Source organism: Pituophis catenifer, unplaced genomic scaffold, assembly GCF_029215685.1.
Source record: "Pituophis catenifer annectens isolate HBS135680 unplaced genomic scaffold, rPitCat1.0.hap2 SCAF_7, whole genome shotgun sequence".
Lineage (NCBI taxonomy): Eukaryota > Metazoa > Chordata > Lepidosauria > Squamata > Colubridae > Pituophis > Pituophis catenifer.
In genome coordinates this window covers 67,557,602-67,581,962 of record NW_027256887.1, presented here as the reverse complement: position 1 = coordinate 67,581,962, position 24,361 = coordinate 67,557,602, and the positions used below count along the sequence as shown (strand labels likewise).

The 24,361-nt window shown below is 38.2% G+C and overlaps 1 protein-coding gene across 1 annotated transcript in view; it reads right to left on the bottom strand.

Annotated features, from left to right (window-relative positions):
• NUAK1 (NUAK family kinase 1) overlaps positions 1-24,361 on the bottom strand; it is a 62,767-nt gene that overhangs the window by 4,852 nt on the left and 33,554 nt on the right. The window contains exons 3-4 of the mRNA XM_070947281.1: positions 8,413-8,564; positions 6,263-6,328 (exon numbers count right to left, since the gene is read on the bottom strand). Of these exons, the coding sequence (XP_070803382.1) occupies positions 6,263-6,328; positions 8,413-8,564 (218 nt within the window). The remainder of the gene's footprint in view (positions 1-6,262; positions 6,329-8,412; positions 8,565-24,361) is intronic.

The window sequence follows — 24,361 nt, the reverse complement described above, 5'->3', positions numbered from 1 at the left end:
GTTAGTAAAACATTGAAGCCAAGATACATCATGTTTTATATGTCTTTTATGGACAACTCAAATGTACATGTATATTGTGAATAAAATAAACATTGGAACCATACCAGTGGTGGGTTGCTCCCGGTTCTGTCTGGTTCTATAGAACCGGTAGTAAAATCAGCAGGAGGCTCCGCCCACCTGCCCAGACATTATAAATGACAATCTGCACATGCACAGAAGTGTGCACGCAGCCCCGTTGTGAACCAGTAGTAAAGGTAAGTAGAACCCACCTCTGAACCATACAGCACATATTTGTTATGCTAAAACTATTTTTATGCAAAAAAATTATGCTTGCATACACATTGTACTGCTAATTGAATAAGAATAGTGGTTAGAGGCTGCAAAATATTCTTGAACAGTATTCTGAAAAATTGGAAAATAAAAACTTAGAATGAAAATAAATTTCTAATATTTGGGGTCTTTCTTGGAGTGAGGCAATTTGGAAGTCTAGTTGATCCAAATATGTGCTTAGAAATGAAAAAGAATGAGCAGATTCCTAAAATTATAACAAAATATATTTGGGATGAATGACAAGAGGGGATGAAAATGAATGAAAAGGTAGGATAAAAATCTAATGAATAAGAACATAGAGTTGGAAGGGACCTTAGAGGTCTTCTACTCCATCCCCCGGCTTGAGCAGGAGACCCTATACTATTTCAGAATAAATAAGCTCCAGCTTGTTTGGGAGAAACTCTATTCAATAGCAAATAAGAGGAAGAGGAAGGATTGTTGCTCACCCCCTTTGAGATTTGAGATTTTGAGTACAGAGCAAAAGTTAGTGTTTAGTCACAGCAATCTGTGTCCCTATGGAGAAGGGGTGTCAAGCTCAAGGCCCACGGACAAGATCTGGCCCACAATGTGGTCAGATCTAATCCACAGGGCAATCCTGGAAATTGTAAGGGGCCGGGCCGCATCACTTGTTCCTGGTCTACCCATGCGAAGAGGAAACATGCCAGCAGTTTGGAGAGTGGTGTCAAGCTGGTCACGCCACCCAGTCTGCCACACCCACTTGGCCCCCCAAGGTCCTGATGCGACCCTCAATGAAATTGAGTTTGACACCCCTGCTATAGAGGGGGGGGGAAAATAAAACTAGGGGAAGAGGATTCTTTCAATTTCAGAACACCTGTATCTTGCAGGCTAATGAAATAGGAACACTTTTTACCTCATACTGGCAAGGTTTCTACAATCCTCCCCTCTAATTTATCAAACTAGATAGGAATGTTGCCTTCTCTACAGCATAAAAATTGACAGGGTCATTTGTCCAAGTGGCCTTAAAGTGTTCTGTGAATTTAACATGCATTCCTAGCAGGAGATAATTATTCAGTATCTACTTCTTGAATAGTATAATGGAGAGTATACTAAGCTAATGATTGGATGTGGTGGAAAGTCCTACTCTGAAGTAAGAAAACTGCATAGGTAGGCTGTAGAACATTTTCCAGGCTGTCCTTTTTGATATTTCATTACAAGGATATTCCAAGACAAGACAGTAGCTATATTAGTGAATTATCATTTCAAGATCAATATCTCAATTAATGTTCCACAGTTTTGGAATTGCATGTACAAAGAAATCCTAGGAAAAAAGGTCCCTGTGTAAAGCCTTCATTGAATGTCTCAAATCCCATTAGAAGCAGCTGGTGTAGAACTTCAGTCTGCAAATTTTCAAAGTTCAGTTTGCAGTTAATTTCCTTAAGTTCTTATCAAATCACTCTGAGGAGTGTGTTGGAAATTTATCTTGAGCTCATAATCACAACTCCATGAATCAGTAGATTTCCTTTACTTAGACTGTAGAGCAGATTTTTCTGACATTCATTGTACAGTTTATTAAGACAATCTATGCTCTTATTGTCCTACAATCTACAAAATACATGGGTACCGACATGCAAATGGGTGTGTAAAGTTTAAATCTCAAACTGGCTCCAAAGCATTTTCATTTTTGACCTTCAGGAAAAAGTGTTTCTATTTCAGCCAACTCCTATATTCACAAGTTTATCAGATTTTCTAGTTAAAACTGTCATTTCCCCTCCCCCTCTGTGGAGAACAAAATCATGGTAGCCAAGATTCCTTCAAGTTCTTCTCACTTTAACAGAGCCAAAGAATTCAAATGTTTCCCAAACAGGGAGGGGTTGCTAAAAAACCAGATGCTGTATTCCCTTACCCTCAAGGAAATGATTGTTTCCACTACTTATATTAAATGTAATGAAATTTACTCACTGAATATGATGCTTATACCTTCTTCAATATTTGAGTTTAGGGTAATCTGAATTAACTCAAAATTGGACGGACCATAAGTTTCACACTCAGTGAGTAAATATCATTGTATTTGTAGTGTAAATGAACATTTTTAAGGGAACAATTTCAGCTTGACCTAAATTGTAATAGTGGAGAGAGCACTTGCTTTAAGCTTTACACTCGGTGAGTAAATTGCTCATCAAGTAAACTTTAAACAAATGCTATTAAGAAAACAACTTAGAAAAAGGAAGTCCTAAGCACTGTGAAAATTGAGAAATATAAAACTGTAGGTTTAGATGTGTACTGTATATATACAGAAATTTCAAAACAGGACTGCATTGTCCTATTGGACAAATGGTTGCATTGTTCCACTATATAAATGGAATACTAGCAAAATTGAATCCAAAATTAAAGGGGCATTGGCTTGAAAGGGATTTTGCAACCAAAAGAGTACAAAGAGTAACAAAACAACTTTTGGCTTTATATATAGTCCTCAATTTACAATCACAATTGGGACCAGAATTTCTGTTGCTAAGCAAGGCAGTTGTTAAGTAGGTTGTGCCCAATTTTATGACCTTTTTGCCACGTTGTTGTTAAGAGAATCACTGCAATTGTTAAGTAAATCTGGCTTAACCATGTAAGTCACTGGGTAAGACTATGGTTCACTAGTTATTTTTCATACATAGTTCAGATACCGGGCCATTGGGAAGAAACTAAGCAAAGTTTCATTTTTTTTCCTCTTGAATTTCACATTAGGAAAAATACATAATGGGAGGGAGAAAGGGAAGAGGCTGTAAGAGATGCCACATAACCGAAGGTGACTCCTTGTCTAGCAGACATAACAAATTTGTCCGGTTTCAGACTGGGAGAGAGAGACAGAGAAAAAACAGGGAGGGGAATTCAATGCATGTTGGCCAAAACCCATCAAATGTACTTACGTCTTTTACAATGGAAAAAGAGACAGAAGTAGAAGGAGGACAGTTCCCATCCTACATTTCTTACAAGGAAGTAACAGATATGGTGAGATCCCACAAAGGGTATCTTGGAAGAGGACTGAATTCAATTTCCATGATTAGGTAGAATGATTGTTGCCAGAAGGGTTCTGGTTTTGGCCAAATTATTCTGGGGAATTATGGTTTATATAAAAAAAAATACAAACCTCATTCTAAACATCAAGGGGAAAAAATCTAGGCAATAGTGCAAAAAACCAAACACTGGTCTATCTCTCAGAGCACACTGTCAAAGGCTGTCAGTTTTATTATAATATAGTATTATCAGTTATATATCCATGATATAAAAAGCACTTGCTTATATTATGTTAAAATTAGACTTTAATAAGGGTTGTATGCTTTTCCCCCACAAAGGGTAGCCTTCTAGCCTTATAGTCTTCTATGAAAAAAATACACTCCAAAGTATCTTAAAACCAGTGGTGGGTTCCAACTGGTGTTACCACCGGTTCTCTTCGCACACGTGCTTTGTGCACGATCGCCACACGCATGCTCGCTTCACTCGCACGCACGCCGAACCTAAGCACATTAGGTTTCTGCCCAGCTGAGGTGCGGCAATCCACTCTGCCGCGCCTATCAGCTGGGCTAAAAAACAAGAAATAAAGATAGGAATAACGCGGGGGGCGGGTGGGAGGGCCCAGCTCCCAGTCAAAGAGAACTGGTTCGGTGACATCACATCATTACCACTACCGGCTCGCCCGAACCGGGCCGAACCAGGAGCAACCCACCACTGCTTAAAACCATCTAAATGCATATAATGTACTTTTTTATAGGATCCCAGTCCACACTGTGAGATTCATGAAGTATAATGCTGAAAAAATGTGTGTGCGTGTGTGTGTGTGTGTGTGTGTGTATACGTACGTACGTGTACGTGTACGTATACATACACATACACACATACATATTGTATAGTATTGGGGGGGGGAAGGAGAGAAACAGGAAAAGATAGGTAGAAATATAAAAGGAGAGATGAGACTGCAAGAATTACAATGACCTTGAAGCAGTGGTTAGCTGTGACAGAGGCATTCATGTATTGAAGATAAGAAACACTAGACTTTGTTTAACTCATAGAAAAGATAGAACTTTTAATGAATTCTAGTTCAATTGTTTCATGAAGAATTTAATTTGTAGAATATATTGTTTCATTATGCAATTCTTTGTTCATACTAACGCAAATACAAGAATCAGATACTAGGCACCCTCAACATCAACCTACAAGAAAGCCAGAACGGTGATACGTATAGTAATATGACAATGTAAAGCCACTATTTTGTCCTTGGGCCCCAAATTCTGATGCAACCACATAGGTTGCTACATTTAGATGAAGACATCAGGCACATTTTATATTACACACACACACACACACACACACACACACACACACACACACTCCCCCTCACCCGTGTCCTGAAGTAGATTCCAATGTTACTTCCACTAAATAACTGCCTGGGCAACACTAATATTATTCAGAACCTCAAGGGACTTTCATGGGAAGAACCTTACAATTACTTCTAGTTCAATGTAATATATACAATCAATATCCATATACACTTTATATTAGATCACATGAAGTCTGGAAGCATCTTTTCAAATTATCACATTTCATTAAAAGGTATAAGCTTTTATGAACAACAGCTCACTTTACCAAATGCATCTTCTATTCTTCTCCTACACACTTTATATTGGATAAACTGATCAATCCCTATGGAATATATGCAACCAAACCTGACAACCCAAATAGCAACTTTGCAACGAAATACAATAAATGTGTGATATATGTAATATTACTTTCGTGAATCATGTGAGAAAGAATTATTACTAAGGGTGTCTCTTAGATATGGACCAATACCATCCATTAAGTATTTTTTTTCTTCCTCCTCCTCCTCTTCCTCCTCCTTCCTAGCATATTTCCGCAAGTGCAGGGTCCGCTTTTCACATCATTGAGCACCACTTTGCATGGTCAGCTGTGTCTCCAGGGCGCAGGCCCACAGCTTGCATATCTTTGTTGATGGTGTCTTGCCATCTCTGTTTTGGGCACCCGCAAGGTCGCTGGACGTTGACTTCTAGTTGCAGTCTTGGCAACGGTGGCAACCCATTAAGTATTACATATTACATATATTTGAGAAATAAGGGATGTGTTTATATTTCAAGTAGCACTAATGGGGTTCTCAGATGGCATGCCAATTGTAGTTATTGACCCGATTCAGATCTGTTTTACACCACCCTGGTTACAACATCATGTGCTGTCATGCTATACCTTAAGAAACCTGATTCAATATAAGAAAAATATTCATTATATAATTATAATATTATACAATTAAGCATACTTAGAATTTTAAATAATGGAATGTGAATTTTGGAAGCAGGAATAGTTTCCCATCAAAGCATCACGTAGCTTGTATCTTAGCCATTCCTTTTTTCCAAGAAGAATGAAAAGGTCATTCCCATGCTTTTACTAGAGATTTTTGACATAGTTATGACATCACCAAAAACTAATGTGAAAGCTATCATTGTGCCTGGAGTTCTAAGGCCACTTCCTAATGAAGGACATGTGCTCTGCTTGAGTTTATTTTGAAAGTGGATTTGCTTATTTTTCAGATGCAATCAAAGGAATGTTCAGAGGGCGAAATAAGCACTTGAAACTTGTAAGCCAAAAAACGGTGCATAGTCCTGACAGCCAGCAAAAAAGTCATCTGTAAAATATATTATCTGATGTATGCAGATCCCTGTGAAAGGGATCTACTGATCCTTGTGTTGATTGCTGTTATTGCTTTTTTTAAAAGGGAGGAAAACTGCTACGTTAGTTTTAAACTAAATAAAAGTCTTAATTCATTTTTAAATCATCACAAAGATGGTCTCTATATTCTGTAAACAGATGCTGCAAAGTAGCAACCTTGATAAAAATGTTTAAGGCGAGATAGATAGATAGATAGATAGATAGATAGATAGATAGATAGATAGATAGATAGATTATGAAGGATATTTACCTTGATGTTACAATTGTCATCAAGAAGAATATTTTCCAGTTTTAAATCCCTGTGAACGACACCATTCTGAAAGAAGAAATTTAAAAAAAAAACATGCAGATGAATATAAAGGAGATTCTAGAGATGTGGGGGGGGGGGGCGGTGTAATATTGGCCAGATTAAAGAAGCAAAGCATCAGGGTGGTCTTTGCATTTACACTTCAGTCATAATACTAGTAACTAGTGATAGGAGATGCATTAGTCACTTGCTGTGTGGTTAGGAGAAGAATGATTGGAATTTGTCCACCCACAAAGCCTGTAAAACAGCAGGGGAACTCTTTTCGGAACTTAATCCTAACCCCAATCTGCCCTTCACAATGTAAAAGTAATATAGTCTTCCCAGACTTTAGAAAACAATCCCTACCAAGGTATGTTAGTACAGTACTTGCAAAAGACCTGATAAATCTATCAGCTCGCCTTTTTAGGCATGATGACTTATATTGTACCCCTCAAAGGCTGCTTAAATATGAGTCTGAAATCTAATAACTTCTTAAAATTCATTAACGTTAAAATTATAAAAAGTAAAAACTACAACCTGTGTTTTAAGTGGAAAACTGTCTGCCTTCCTCTTCAAAATGCTTTATGTATTCCATGCTATGTTCCCTACAGTGTAAATTAATCCTGTTGGAACCACTTTGCAACAATATAATCCGCCTGGAGCGTTCTCTTACTGTGTCATTATTATGCAAGAACAACTTGCAGGGATTCTTCTGATCTTGTGAACTCTGAAAGGGTGGGCAGGGTTTTTGGCAGCATGAGCTCTCTGGGTGGACCTCACGCTACACTAGGCTCTTCAGAAAGCTAGATACTGTAGGGTGAATGCATTTGAATTTGAGAGAGGCTGTGCTTCCTGTCTTGAAGATTGTGGTACACCCCTTCCTGAAGAGGCCACTTCTTCATCTCATCATGTTGGATAAATCCTGCACAGTTTCCAACTTTCCCTTCTTGTACAGAAGCTAGAAATAATCCTGAAACTCAACACTTCAGATCTAGGTATGAGATTGAAACGGAACTGGTCACTCTTATGGATGATCTGATTAAGACTTAAGTAAAAGAGTACAGGCCTACTGAATTTCTCAGCTGGGTTTGATACTATTGACCATGGCATTCTTTTGGACTATCATTTGGAAGGGGGCACCATTGTGCAGGGGTTGGGAGCAACATAGTGGACATTTTCAGTCACTGATAATGAGTGAGGGAGCAATCAAGCTCTTGGCAATAGCAATAGCACTTACACTTACGGTATATACCACTTCACACTGCTTTACAGACCTCTCTAAGCAGTTTACACAGTCAGCATATTCCCCCCAACAATCTGGGTCTTCATGTTAGCAAACTTGGAAGAATGGAAAGCTGAGTCAAACTTGAGTTGGTGAGACTCGAACTGCCAAACTGCTAGCAGCTGGCAGTCAGCAGAATTACATGAAACTACTGGGTAAAGGTACAGGTAGCCCTTACTTAATGATCACAACTGGCAGCTCCATCTCTAAGTAATGCAGTCATAATATGAAATATGACTGAATCCAACTAACCTCACTTCTGGCTGCAGTTGTTAAGCAAATCACCTGCAGACATTAAGTACGACATCACGTGACCACTACTTGCAACTTCCTGCAGGCTTCCCCATTGACTTTGTTTATGCGAAGTTGGCTATGGTGGGGGGGGGATTGCAAATGGTGATCCAGTGACCACAGGACACTGTGACTATTCTAAATGCACACTGATTGTGTGCAAGTACCCAAATGTGTGATCAGGTGACCATTGGGATGCTGTGACGGCTGCAGGTTTGAGGTTGTAAATCTCCTTTTTCAGCAGTCAATAAGCAAAGACTATGCTATATTGGTCAGTTCAGGATGAGGTATCATTTTATTGGACAGGAAAAGCAGTGGAAACAGTGGAATGGAACAAAACAGACTGAAACTGAATTTTCAAAAAGATGGAGTTGCTATTTGTCTAGAAGCCAACTTGTTTGAGAGAGAGGCCTACACTAAATTGAAACCTAGTTTTAGTTGCTCTGATATAATTTAATCTTATAGTCTGAAATCGGGTATGAAAGAAAGTGCACATAATGCAAAGATTATCATCACATACCTCCAAATATTTTTTACTCACCTTATGACAATAATGAACTGCTGAAACAATTTGCCGGAAGAAATGTCTTGTCTCTCTTTCATTTAGCCTTCGCCTCTCACTGATGTAATCATACAATTCCCCTTTACTTGCATATTCCATGATGATCACTATTTTATCTTTGTTCTCAAATACTAAGATAAGATAAAACCAAACACTTTTATTTTATTATATTGATGAATTAAATGCAAAATACTCATATATAAGAGTCCAGTAGGAGAAGGGTGGTATAAAAATCTAATAAAATAAATAAATAAATAAATAAATAAAGAGCTAGCATCTTCCAATGTAGAGATGCACAAATTACTCAGTTTCAAGTCAAAAATAGTTTCATGTATGCTCTTTCTTAATTTATCATTTTTGCAGTTTAGACACAGAATTAGACACATTTTAAAATTTTAAAATACTTTTAAAGTTTATAATACTTTGAAATATTTTTCACAATTCTAAGCATATTTTCTATCAAAATATGTATTTCAAGTAAAATTTTGTCATAGAGTAGATATCTTATAAACACCATACCTTATAAACACTGATACATTTTTGAACCATAAATTGAACCAAAGGATTTAAAATAGTGAAAATTAATTCCAATCTGCCTACTAATCAACAGATAGTGTTTAAATGCAAATAGAAATAAAAATTCAATAACATTTTCCCATAATGTTTCCCTAGGTTCTTCTAGTAACCTCATTAAAATTGTTGTGACTGCATCTTTTTCTCATTTTCATAAATATAAGTAGACATTTTATTTGAAGACTTGTTTTTAATTAGGAAAGAACAAGCAAAAAAGAGAAGTATATTGTGAATAGGGGGGGAAATGTTTACTAAATAACTTTGATCCGCACAGGCAACCAATTAAGTAATTTATATGGGCTGCAGAATTTGCTTCAGGAATATAATAAATTATCAACATAATATTTAATACATTTCCTTCCTTGCCTAATAAAAATATTAATTTCCCACTTGGAGCACAAATGAAACTGAAATTACACCTTTTTCTTGGTCATGCTGACATTAAGAGAGAAGAATGGATTACTATTGAATTAGCAATCAACACGTAATATAAAACCTACGCTGTTGGTCGATGCTCTTTTGAAGAGGGTAAATAGGTAAAATGTAAAATAATGTGTGCTGTGGATATATTATAAGTCACTTATACAAAAATAATTAGAGCAATTTTTCATAAAGGAAGCACAATATCCAGTGAGCTCAACTGAAGAGACATCTGGCTGTCATAGGAGGCTGCAAAGTAAGAAAAACATGTTCTAGTGCTTTACACACTCCGCTTGCCTTGCCTGTCTCCAAGAACCAGGGTTTCACTATGGAATAAATGTGTATTCCTGTGTCAAGGAAAATGAATATGCTATTAAAATTAAGTATGTGGATATTCAAGGCCAATGAAATATTTAACTGTGCATAGAGCTTTGGGGTTATGTGTCACAGAGATCAGTCTCCTGACATTTCACAGGCAACTGTGGCTGGCATCTTCAGAGAGTGTGTGGTGCATAATCCCAAAGCTGTATGGAGTTATGCACCACACAAACCACCTTGCCTCTGAAGATGCCAACCATAGTTGCCTGTGAAATGTCAGGAAACTGGTGACTGAAGCGCAACATTGCCCAATAGATACTGTCTATGAAAGGCCACACCAATATATTTTAGAGCTTCACTATCACACATAGTGATGGCCGTATACAGTAGGTTATTTTAAAAGAGATGGATAAATTGGTGGAAGTGGGTTTACGGTAAATCTTAGGAAGGCTGTTTGCTAAGTCCAGAATTAAGGGAAGCCTATCTTGCATATCAGCTGCTAGTGAGGAAAAGTGAAGAGTGTCTATCATGCTTCTTCCATGTTTATGGCAGAACCATCCTGTACTTACTAAGATCAGATAAAATTCTATGGATCTTGACTGATAACAGCTTTCCAAGATTCCTAGTAGATACTTTTTCAGGTCTCAGTAAAATAAAATTACCAAATGGTAATTGCTCATAAGTGAACCTGGAAAAACTATCTCTCTGGGTAGCTTTTTAAATAAACACTTCCATTAGGTAAGCATTTATGCCATCAATTTCTGAGATATTGATACGTTTAAGCGATCATCTTGTAATATACTGTATTTTGTAACACTGCTAAGTGCAAACATTTTTAGCTGTAATTTTATTTATTACAAATAAAAAAGAATTAAATATGTATTCTTCCCTATTAAAATCTAAATTTCAAGTTTAAATATAGTCAGTTATACTATAACCAATTCTGGTATAACTATTTGGAATGCTTGGCTCACTGTGTTTTTGCTCCATTTGATTTATGACCTGTCATCGTAATGCAGATTATTCTAAATCTGGGAGAGCTTCTATATAGGCTCTGTGCTGCTGCTACCACCAACTAATTCACAGAAAAAATACAATGAGAAATGTCTGCTTGCAGATACGAGATACTGTAGAGTGACTATGATACATAGCAGATTATTTAAAATAGGTGTTAGGAATCTGTTCACCAGAAAGGTTCATTTGTTCCTTTTCTTACATGAATTGGTCAAATAAAAACCTTCCTTATAATGGCTTTGGTTGTGCTTTTTGATGACCTTTGGCAAGAACGGGATGGGGTGGTGCATGCATCTTTGCTGTATTTGAGCTCTCCACAGCCTTCAGTACCCTCAACTATAGTATCCTTCTGGAGAGCTTTGCGGGGGGGGGTCAGGAGTGGTGGGTACTATGTTGCTCTGGTTCACTTCCTTCCTCTTTGGTTGATCTCAGTCAGTATTGATAGGAAATGAGAGGTCTGGCCCTCATCCACAGGGTTCTGCAGGCTCGGGGGGGGGGGGGCAATGGCTCAGCAGTTAAAATACTGAGCTTGTCAGCTTGAAGCTCGACAGTGCGAGTTCAAGACCCGAGCACCACACAATGGTGCCCCAGCTCCTGTCAACCTAGCAATTTGAAAGCATGCAAATGCAAGTAGATAAATAGGTACTACTTTGGCAGGAAGGCATTCTGTATTTTCATACTGGCAACCTGATGATGGATACATCTCTCAGGCAATACAGGCTCCCTTGGTTGAGAATCAGAGATGAGCACCAGCCCTTCAAGTTAGTCCCAACTGGACAGGGGAAACCTTTAAACTTTAAGGAGGACTCAGTACTTTCGCTGCTAACCCTAACCCTAAACCTTCCCTTAGGAAGATCCCCCCTCCTAAGGAAGTCCATCTAGTGGGACCAAGAAGGAGGGCCTTCTCTGTAGTGACTCTCTCTCTGTGGAATGTCATCCCTTGACCTATACTCTGACACTCTTTTTTAATGCCATGAAGACATGGTTCTGCCTACAGGCTTAGGGACCCTAGAACGATATGGAGCCCATCAAGTGGCTGGTCTGATTGTTGTGGCCAGGGATGTTGGAAGCCATAAGGATTTATACTGGGATTTTATGTTTGTAAGCCACCTAGAGTCACCAAGAGTGAGTTGGACAGCCATATATATTTTCTGAATGAATGAATGAATGAATGAATGAATGAATGAATGAATGAATTCCCTGATATAAGAAACAATAAATAAGCAACCAAGTCATGTTTTTGAAGGATTTGAATCAGTGCTGGGTTTCAAAAATTTTTACTACCGGTTCTGTGGGTGTGGCTTGGTGGGTGTGGCATGGCTTGGTGGACGTGGCTTGGTGGGCATGGCAGGGGAAGGATACTGCAAAATCCCCATTTCCTCCCAATCAGCTGGGACTCAGGAGGCAGAGAATAGATGGGGGCGGGGCCAGTCAGAGGTGGCATTTACCAGTTCTCCGAACTACTCAAAATTTCCGCTACCGGTTTTTCAGAACTGGTCAAAACCTGCTGAAACCCACCTCTGATTTGAATAGGACTTATATAATATAATAAGAACTATCAATCAAGAATGTCTATTTACTATGGCTACATTTCAGTTCTGCACTGCTGCCTTTTAGCAAGTCATCAGAACCTCACCCTAGATCTGTTTCTGAACACTGGCAACTTTAAGATTGAGGACTTCAACTCTAGTCCACACATCTTAAAGTTACCAAGGTTGAGAAACTGAAGTATTCTCAGTCCCTACATTGAACTCATCTACTTAAAATTATTATAAGGCCCCTAGCCTGAAAAGATTAGAAAGAGGTCCTACTTGGGTTGTGATTCTGTTTAAGAAACAATGGATTTTGTGGTTATGTGGGATTCTTTGGCTCTGATTCTAAGTTATTCTCTAACAGCTGCCTACATTTCAGTCTTGGCAATCCATGTTAATCATCTTGATTCAATGTTCAAATGTTTTCCATCTTCACCTGCCCCCTGTCCACCCACATCCTTTCCAAAAAAGAAAGTTCCTTAAATAAGAATCTTGTTATGTAACTAACTACTTTACTCTGAAATAGAAGTTGGATTTTTTGATGTAGCCCTGGAAGAATTTACAGGATGACTAAATATTTCCTATAAATATTTATTTACCTGTTCAGATATTACCTCATTGCTATTTATCCAGCAAACTAAATTTCATTTCATCTCTACAAAAATCATTGGGGGAGGGAGAAGCCAGTTTGGTCTAGTGGTTAAGGCACCAGGCTAGAGAAAGGGAGAGCATGAGTTCAAGTCCTGCCTTAGCCATAAACGCTGGCTGGGTGATTTTGGGCCAGTAACTCTCTCTCAGGCCAAGCCACCTCACAGGGTTGTTATTGTTGTGGGGAAAATAGGAGGAGGAAGAAAGTGTGTTGGATATGTTCACTGCTTTATTTGTAAAAATGATAATGGTGGGATACAAATAAATAAATACTGCAGGAAAAAACCTAAAATGTGATACAGGTGGCCCTCGATTTACAACCACAATTGGGATCAGAATTTCTGTTGCTAAGCAAAGCAATTGTTAAGTGAATCTCACAATCATTAAGCAAATCCAGCTTCCCCCATTGCTTGCTTGCCAGAAATTATTTCAGAAAGTTGTAAATGGCAATCACCTGATCCCAGGATGATGCAACCATCATAAATACATTCCAGTTTCCAAGTACCACAATTCTGATCACATGACTGTGAGACCACTGTAATCAGTGGTCATAAGTATGAGAACTGATCATAAATCACTTTTTTCACTTGTATTGTAACTTTGAACAGTTGCTAAAGGAATGTTGTACGTCGAGAACTATCTTCAATTGGATGTGTATATATGCTTTTTCCAGTTCCATAAACTATTCCAGAAGGTTTTTATGCAATTAGTCTAAAGTATTTATGTTCAAACACTGAATATATTTACTTCCGCCCTTAGACTCTAAGAAGGAATTTGTTTATTTGATATCTTTGTCTCTGCATTATTTTTTAATTCCTTGTTTCTGAACATCTAATTGAAAACACATATTTTGGTTTTGGATTTTACTAAAACATAAGGAATGTAAAAACTGGGAAAGAATTTAATTCTAGTTACCAAAGATATGTCTGAGTCAAAGTACATTTTGTAACATAGCGTTTCTCAGCCCATTATTCTACTATTCATAATAATTCCTGAATGTAATTTGTCTAACTATATTTAGAATGTTGAAATGATGAGCTCAGCTTCTATTTAGAGCTATAAAACAGAAAACCTCGCTAGCACAAAGACTTCCCTCTACTTCTGCCTATTCAGAGTTTTCGAATTCTTTGCATCCAGTGAGGCATCATATTCCTCTTTAAAACATACTTGGTCATTAAAAAGAAAACTGAGACTTCATTATTAAGCCAACATGTTTTTAAAGCGAAACTGGTACATTGGTATATGAGCGGTGACATACTCTAACAAAACTGAATTTAAACAGTCATGGACCATTCTGCCTAATTCTTACATGGTTTTTAGATCTTTTATAAGTGTTACTTTATAACTAAGATGGGAATTTATTTTTTTATTTTGGAATCCTAAAATTTCATTGAAAACTGCAGATGCTTAATTTTTTTCCCAAAAAAACAGACATCTACCTTGAAAGTTGGTTACTTTTTGTTTACATGTAACCTCAGGATAAAAATTTTGGTTTGTTATTTTAAGAGAGGCAGTCAATCGCCTCACACTGGAACATCTGAATTCTCCTCATGCCTTTGCTCTATATCAGAACAATCTTCTAAATTAGTTTCAGTGTGTTGACATTCCTTCCATCTGGTGTCTTTCCATAAAATGGTGTTTTTATTAACATCCCCCTCCCCATTGCAACAGTCAGAAGTACCATTGCAATGATACAAAGTGCTCCTATATTAAATGATAGTCAAATCAGAACAGCAAGTGAACATAATTTCAGAGACACATGCCAGTATAACTTTTTCACTGACCAAAAGCTAAAATTCTTCAAGAAAAAAAAGCCTTTTTTTTCTTACATATATTTAAATGATTGGAAAAATATTATCTAAAATATATTACAATTTATCTGTTCAGTCCAATACGATTAACATTGCTTGAATATAACTTTACCAATGCTCTAGAACAGGGGTCTGCAACCTTAAACACTGAAAGAGCATTTGGACCCATTTCCCACAGAAAAGAAAACATCGGGAGCCACAAAACCCTTCCTGTGCCTGACTATTTCTTGAGCGGCCACAAAACTAGCATATGTAGTTGAATTAAATGTTCTGTTTTCTTATGAAACTTTTCTTTTCTTGGTTTATCCATGGTTGGCCTACCGGAGGTTGAAAAGCTCAATAAATCGCATGCCAGCAGGTGTTGCACATTGGCGGTTGTGACGCATATTTTATTTATTTATTTTATTTTATTTTATTAGATTTCTATACCGCCCTTCTCCCGAAGGACTCAGGGCGGTGAACAGCCAAAAGTTAAAATACAGAAATACAAAATTTAAAATAGATTAAAACAGATTAAACAATTTGGCTAAATTTTAAAAATATCCCATAATTAAACAAATTAAAATTAGTGTTTAAAATTTGAATTTAAAAAATTTTAAAAGGGAGAAGATTTAGGCCAGGCCAGCTTGATGAAATAAAAACGTTTTAAGCACGCGGCGGAAGGTGCGCAGATCCGGGATCCTCCGTATCTCCGGGGGGAGCTCGTTCCAGATCATAGGTGCCCCCACAGAGAAGGCTCTCCCCCTAGGGGCCGCCAGTCGACATTGTTTGGCCGATGGCACCCGGAGGAGCCCCTCTCTATGGGAGCGTACTGGCCGGTGGGAGGCTATTGGTGGTAGCACATTTTGAGTGACAGGGAGCTGCAGCAGAGGGGTGAAAGAGCCACAGGTTGCAGCAGAGGGGTGAAAGAGCCACAGGTTGCTGATCCCTGCTCTAGAATATGATTTAAATTATTACATCAATATTGAAATTTTATCAAACAATGTTTCATGCAATTTAATAGGTACAAATGTGTGTCTCCTAAACGTCACTTAATTAGGTATCATTCAAATCATCATCATCATCAAATGTTAAACATAATATTATAAAGCATTTGTTAATAGCAATATGTATTAAACACTGAAGGTTGTTTTCTTTATGAATTGACTAGATATAGAACACTGAGTACAATACCAATACATAAAAAATAAAGTTGGAAATATTTTGTTGATAAAAAATGCTAAGATCTAGATTCCTATTAATTCTAGAGTTCCAGACTTAAACTCAGGCATATTCATGTCTCTTTTAAAAAGAAGTTAAATATTTTGTTAGTGCATCTTTTCAAAATCAAAGTACCATAGTTAATAACTATAATCATATATATGTCAATTAAACATGTATGAGCATTTTCATATAATCATGACTGTTATCATTCTTACTGCTTTCTAGAGGCCCTTATGCTACTTTTGATAAGATCTTACAACAGTACAATATGTATGAGAATCAGCTAATGCATACTATAATAGCTTAGCTCTTTCAGCAAAAGAAAGTCACGCCTACAGCATGACTTCTAAAAAGAGAATGCAACACTTGCCTAGTTTCCTACAATATTTCTCAGAAAAAATTATTGTAATATTCTATTATTTATTCTCTGGTTTTTATAAGCAGATTTTTCCACCGGGAGGCTCAAGGGCAATGTAATATTTTCCCCCCAATGAACATATAACAAGTTTTCAGATTTTCAGGCAAATTATTTTGCCTTCATAACAAACTGCCATAAAATATATCTGGATATTAGAGAAGATGCTTTTTTTTTCTACCTACAACTAGGTTACAGTAATTGAACAAAGATGTGACTGAGGCCCAGGTCTGAGAAACCCAGGCTCACAGTGTATGATATAAATTATTTAAATTTAGAAAATATGGCAAATTGCCAATTTTGTTTAACCTTGATAGTCTGGATTTCTTTGAATAAGGAGCTTTAGGTGTTAAATTATACTGACTGCAAGGATGTCAAGTACTGTGGAGCATGTGATTTTGAGATTAGATTAATTGATTCTCAATCATTAGGTTTTACATACACACACACACACACACACACACACACACACACACACACACACACACACACGTCTTGGGTGTTACTATGTACAAACAATAGAAATAGAAGTGCCAAAAGTTGAACTAAAAGGAACTGAATTACGGTAGTTAATAGTTAAATACTATTTTTAAAGCAATTAAGCTAAATGGCTGACATAACACATTCTTCGAGTTGACAAAGGTGAACCTCAGCCCAACATGATTTTTCCTGTTTTATTTAATGAAGATTTTTTTAATGAAGAATATCAATGAATAGGCACTAAAAGCATTTAAAATGAAATTTTAAACGTGTTATTTTGAAAAAAGAATCCAAAATGAAGTACTGGGAATCAAATTCTGCACATATTAATGTGCATTTTATGTGCGCATGTAATCTATATATTCTGTTCACAAAGCAACTTTTCAAGTTTTTATAACAGTTAACTTAGTTATATATCAGATCCACTATGAAAACATGTCCTGATGATTTTATGTATTCAATTAATTTATTGTTCGTCTTTTTCCATCACAATTTGAACACAATATGTCAATAATATTTCTCAATAGAAACTTCTGAGTAGTAAGGAGGCGAGTAGAATGCATCACCAGCACAATTAAATCCCCTGCTTAGATATATATTATCATATGTATTACATTTCTGAGAGGGAGGTTAGTATATGTGAGTTTGCAGTTGTATTTATACAGAACATACAGATTCACCATTGGTAACTGTACTCAAGATTATTCAACTATTGTCAGATTTCTGAATATTTCTGCTCATAATTCTCCTTTTATGCTTCAACCAACCGGTTTTCAATCACTAATCCAATTTTATGAACCAGTGCTCAGAGTATGCAGAGAGGCAGGGCTAAAGTGACAAGTAGACTTTCTCTCTGTCTGACTGACCATTAATACAGGCAAGCAGCACTAAAGGAGTAAGCAGGGTTCTAACCAGCTGATTGTAAATGCTTTTAGTACAGTTGTGCTGAGGCAGTTAGTAGGCTCTCACACATGAACCTGCAGAAACTGCAATGGTCTACCTGCCTGACCTCCCCAGATCAGATTCAGCAACATTGCTTTGAATTGGCGTTTTTTTCATGCTCACATGAAAAATGACTAGCAGATAGATGCTTCACTGACGTAAGAGGACATGCATGTCTTCTAAATAATTTCTGAAACACATGTGGCACTAAAATGTAAAGGGGCCTTAGGCAATATCCCACTGTAGCCACTGGGAGTCCCCATGGATTAAAGAAATAGTTATTTCTAGACATTAACTTCAGTAAGGATTTTGCACTGTCTTCAAACCACATTTTAGGAAGTATACATTCCTGTTTGCTATATAATTTAGCATACACTGTTTTTTATTTATTTATGTTATTTGTCAAATTTATTTGCAACCATCTTGCAGTTCAAGGAGACTCTGAGTGGACTTTTCCGCTTTTCATATAAATTTAAGATATATTGGAAACAGAGTTTGTATTAAAATTATTATGTTCATAGTAAGCTTCATCACTATTAGTCTTCCTCATGAGAAATTCTGATTGTGAGGTTCTTGCAAATGCCATTCCCTCAATGATGAGACCCTTAATGAATCTTTTCTCCTACTTCTAACTGGATGGGCAGATTCAGCCAGAAGCAAATGTCATGACATGTGCTAATCATGATTTTGAATTGCACCAGAATCAGACCGAGCTCCCATAGTAGTCTTATGGACAAATATAGGGACATCTATACCTACATGGGCCACTGCATGGTCCACCAGCTGAAATTTTGGATGGTGTTCAAGGACAGACACATACAGAACAAATTATAAGTCTAATTACAAAGTAAGAAGAAGGCGAATCATGCCTCCTAATCCAGAAAGTGCCACAGTTGTTGCAACATATGTGCCAAGGAAGGGCCTCTTGGCCACAGATTCCACCTTCTGCTCAAACAGGAGGAGTCCTAAATTGCAATCTCTGTCCAAGAGAGAATAATACTCTCAAGATCTAAGGAAGGATTATTCTAAAATTTGGTTGATCTTTGAATACATAGTCACTCCATCTCACCATGATTCAGTTTGAGCTGTTATTCCCCACTCAGATCCTAAGAGCTACCAGATACTGTATTTACTACCCAACCAAATATGAAGATGTATAATTGGGGTATCATCTATATATTAATGATAGGTTGGCCCATGCCAATGGAAATATTACGTACTTTAGATGTTATTTTCCATTTGTAACCTTTCTATATTGTCTTCCATCCTTTTTTTCCCTTGTCACAGAAAACATGTTACTAAGATGTTGAATTAGGAGCACAAAGACCCATAACTAGGATCTCAGCCATGGGTTGGGAGAAGAGGGAAGGAATCTTTCCCTCAATAAAGGTGGAGGCCTCAGACACAACCTGTCCCCCATTTTTTATGCTGCTTTTTCATCAGTACCCAGGAAGATTAAGACCAGTTCACAGATTCACTAGAGTGGTCAGACTTAACAACCCACTTAGGGCAAAAGATTTAGGAGTTAGAATATTTACATCCCAATCACTCTCTGCTTACTCACCTAATGAGCCTATCCAGATTAGGTGACAAATGAAACTCTCCTGGAGGACATGTATGAGGTTCCCATAACCAACTTGTCCATACTGAAGAAGCTACTTGAATAAGCAACAAACCAACAAACCAACAAGAAGTCAAGTTGCCATAATGCAACTTCCAGACAACTCTACCTGGATGACTGAGAATCTTCACTGATATCAGCCATAGAAGTTCATTCACTTTGTGTCAGGCACTTCTGTGGCCCAATGCATTTTGATGGGTTACGGTTGTGGGGAAAAAAGAAGAGTGTACACTATATACAACACTTTGGGATTCCAAATCAAAGGTGGGCTATGACTCTATTGAATGAATGAATAAATGAATGAAAGAATAAATAAATGATTTTTTGAAACCATCCATCTATTAACACCTTAGTTAATATCACTTTTGGGTTCCACATGAGTAAGGAACTATATATTATTTTTTTCTTCAAATTCTAAAAGTATATGAAGTATTGCCAGATGGGTTATTTTTCTACTTTTTTTTATTCTAGTTATTGAATACAGGACTCAGGGGTGGGAGGAGAAAGTTAAAAGAAAAGTAAGGGCTTTTCTTTTTAAGTTGAAATGTATGCCATGATAATCAAAACGCTTCTGGAGAAGCCAGCTTAATCCATCCAATCCTTAAAAATTACTTGAAAGTACTTTCCTTCCAGCTGCCATCAAAAGGCTGCCAATTACAATCCTGCGGAGAAGATGGAATTTCTTCTGATTATGAATGGTGAGTCTGCTTCTTACCGGTAATACAAGAGACACATTTGTTTTAATCAAGTTCCAAAAAGAATTCTGAAAGAAGAAATCCTTTTTATATACATGTGGATTTGGCTACAAGTGAAAATGGCTAGTTTGTCTTGATGCTAAATTGATAAATGCAGAAGTGAATCACCTTTAACCACACAAGGTTAAAAGATTCAAAAACATGGATTCTGTTTAAAGAAAGCACATGTTTGGAATCCTGATATTATTAAAGGTCTTCCAGCTCTTACTACGGAGACTCAGTGCATTCATTAGCCAGTAGTCTTCATTTTTTCCAGATGCAGAACCTTCAACTCCAATATAGGTTTTATTATTTGAGATTGGGGGGGGGAGGTTTTGCCAGATGTTAAGTTTTTCCTCTCCCTTATCTTTCCCCCTTACTTCTCATTTCTTTCTCTCTCTTTTTTCTATTTTCTTCCTCTCGCCCATCTTTATTCATCATTCATATATTTAGTGTGCTACAGAAGAAAAAAGGGGATTTAATTATTTAAGTTATTTTACTGATTAATATTTTTTATTTATTACATTATTTCTATAGCACCGCTTTATAGAAAACCTGAAAGCAGTTTACAATAACCATTCAATAGTATATATGACAATGTTTCTTGTTATAAATTTTGATTTTCTGATTGATTTCTTTTTTAAAGAAGAGAATCCAACATGAGAATTGAAGATTATTTTCAAAATGTAATGCTATTGTAAGACACATTCATCTTGTAAGCAGCATTTTGCTACAGTATACTAGAATTGTTAATTGATGGACTTTCTTACAAATGTTTCTTTGTTTTCACTTACGGTATCTTTCAGTCTACAGACAGCCTCAGAAATACAGCTTCAAGTTTGCCTGATTCTACTTCAGAAAGGGCCATTATGTAATGTAATTATTTTAATGAATAGTATTAAACCAGATACAGATTTGCACTAAACAGAATTTTGGGAGAATATTTGGTCCATTTGTTTTCCTCATGATGACACAGCAATCTTCCCTTTCTCTGCTTCTAAAGCCTGTTAAAAAATTTACGTAATTAAAAAAAGTCAGTTATTCTTCAAACAAACAAAAATCCTTTAAAATACTTCAGTATGTGATTCAAGCAATTGGAATTGGACTTCCATTAATCCTATAAGTTTTAACTGATTCAATTAATAGGTCAGCAACTAAAGCTCTAACAGTAGATTAAAATATACTGGTAATTCCTTCCCAAATTTTCTGTGGAAATAAGATAACAAGAAACATCTCTATGGAATCTCCAAAATATACCTGCTTTCTTTTCCCTATTCCCTATTGGATTAAGGAGAAATTTAAAGAACTTACATATCAGCATAGCCAAATACTGTGTTTCCCCGAAAATAAGACCCTGTCTTATATTTTTTTGAACCCCGAAATAAGGCTTGGCCTTATTTTCGGGGAGGTTTTATTATTTTGGGGCACGTGGAGCAAGATGGGGCTCCTCTTGCCATCTTACCTGATTTCCAGCTCTGTCTCCCTAAACCTAACCAAAGGAAATGGTGGGGACCAGCTGTGCATGCATTTAAATATTTTTGAGGAGGGCTTATTTTCAGGGAGGACTTATTTTCAGGGGAGGCTTATTTTAGCACATGAGCTCAAAAGCCCGATTGGGCTTATTATCAGTGGATGTCTTATTTTAGGGGAAACAGGATAGAGACGAGGGATAAAGGGGGAGGGATCAAGGTTGCCTTGTCTTGATTCTACTTAGTAAAAAAAGTAAGACAGAATCTTTACCAAGCCTTCAAAATTATGCATTATAACCTATAACAATAAAGTAGAGTTCCAATGGTGCATGTGATGTCTATTTCCTGACCTGGCCTACCTTAAAAGATAGACAAAAACTCAGGTGGAGGTTGTCTTCCTATGGATTAAGGGCAATCCCAAGGCAATGCTGTCTGTTCTTGCACTGCCAAAAATGAAATATGAACTATCTTTGTGCAAGAGGTCCTAACTGAAAATTATAATTCTTTTCCATAGTTGATCAATGAGAATGTGAGAAAAGGAAGCATTTGCAAGACATGCCAATTTTCTCCTCTTCGTACTACTCTGGATGAACAAGAAAGTTAAAATCTTCCCCAGCTTGGAATCAGGCTAAAAGATATGCCATACTTCTATTTTACATTCAAAGATCCCATTTTGTCTTTGCAATAATTAACAGCATTTGCTTATACTGGCAATCAGCAATGAAAATGCTGTACTAGAGGAGCAAGGCCATGAACCATGGCTTCCACAACTTGTAGTCCATGCAGCATGTGATCTTTTGGAACAGAACAGAACCTTGGAGGTCTTCTAGTTCAGCCCCCTGCTCAAGCAGGAGAACCTATACCATTTCAGATAAGTGACTGTCTAGTCCCTTCTTAAAAACCTTGAGTGATGGAGCGCCCTATGATTTCTGAAGGCAAGCTGTTCCACTGGTTAATTGACCTCACTGTTAGGAAGTTTCTCATTAGTTTCAGGTTGCTTCTCTCTTTGATTAGTTTCCAACCCTTGTTTCTTGTCCTGCCCTCTGGTACTTTGGAGAATAATTTGACCCCCTCTTTTGTGGCAGCCCCTCAAATACTGGAATACTGCTATCATGTCACCCCTAATTCTTCTTTTCTTCAGATTAGCCAAACCCAAATCCTGCAGCTGTTCTTCATACATTTTAGTCTCCAAGCCTTTGATCATCTTAGTTGCTCTTCTCTGAACTTTTTCCAAAGTCTCAACATCTTTTTTGTAGTATGGTGACCAAAATTGGTTGCAGTATTCCAGGTGTGGTCTTACTACGGTTTTATAAAGTGGTACCAGTGGTGAAATTAATTTTTTCCCTACCAGTTCTGTGGGCGTGGCTTGGTGGGGGAGGTGTCTTGTGACTGAGAGGGCATGGCCAACTCGACGTCACTCACAGCCATACCCACTCAATCACATTGACCCCTCCCACCAAGCCACACCCACAGAACCCAGTAGGAATTTTTTAAAAAGTTCTATTCTTCCTTTTCCCTTGTCGCGAGATGCCTGCAGCCGCAGCCTCTTTTTTTTCGGTGAGCCTGGAGGCACTTCTTGCATCGGAAGATGCAGTGGCTGCACGCTTCTTGCAAGCGAAAGTTACCGCGGAGCCGTTCCCCATCTTGAAGGTGCCACCGCCATCTCCGCCGTGTTCCATGGGCTGGCCACGCCCGCGCACACCCAACCTGCCACTGATGAATGATGAATGAATAGTGTGCGTATGCATGGCCAGCGCATGGAACAGGGCGGCGATGGTGGCTGCGCATTCAAGAAGAGGAACAGCTCCGCGGTAACTTTTGTTTGCAAGAAGCCTGCAGCCTCTGCATCTTTCAGCGCAAGAAGCACCTCCAGGAGCACAGAAATAAAGAGGCTATGGCTGCAGGAATCTCAAGACAAGGGAGTGAGATGTGGGCTGGTGGGGAGCCCAGCAGCAACGGCTCAGCCCTGGCTTGCCTTCCCTGGCAGCCAGCCATGGGAGGAAGGTAAGGACGCGCCGCATAGCAAGGGGAGAGCAGGCAGTGGGCGGCGGCTCTGGGGCAAGGCCAGAGAGCCAGGGAATGGTGCATTCCCCAACCCGGATGAGGTGGGTGGTGAGCAGGTGGTGGCTCCGGGGGCCTGAGGAATGGCGCTTCCCTGGGCCCTGGCCCCCGACCCAAGGCAAAGGGTGAGCGGGCAGCATGCATTGCTTACCTTTGGTGAGCTGAGCAGGCGAGGCAACTGGCAAGGTGATAGCTGGGCCGTGTGGTGAAGGGAACTTATATTGGGGGTGAGTGGGCCTAGCAGCCAGAAGCCCAGAGTGGCCGGAAGTGGTGAGCGAGCCAAAAGGGACGAGCGAGCCGGAAGAGGTGAGCAGTGAACAGGCGACCGGGCAACCAGGCGGGCATGGGAAGGGCCAACCAGGGGTGATTGCTATCGGTTCGGCAAACTCAATCCAATCGTCCCTAGCGGTTCACCTGATCCGATCCGAACCGGTCAGATTTCACCGCTGAGCGGTACTAATACTTCATGTGATCTTAATTCTATGTCTCTCTTTATACAACCCAGGATTGTGTTAGCTTTTTCTCTGGGAAGCCTGGCAGACTAAGCTTTGGGGATCCAGCATGCTATTTTGGCTGGAATACTCTCTAACCATCTTACTTCACAAATCAGTTAGACATACAGCCCATATAAATCAAGAACTCAAAACTACTCTTCAAATTAGTGAATCATGAACATGCCTCTATCCT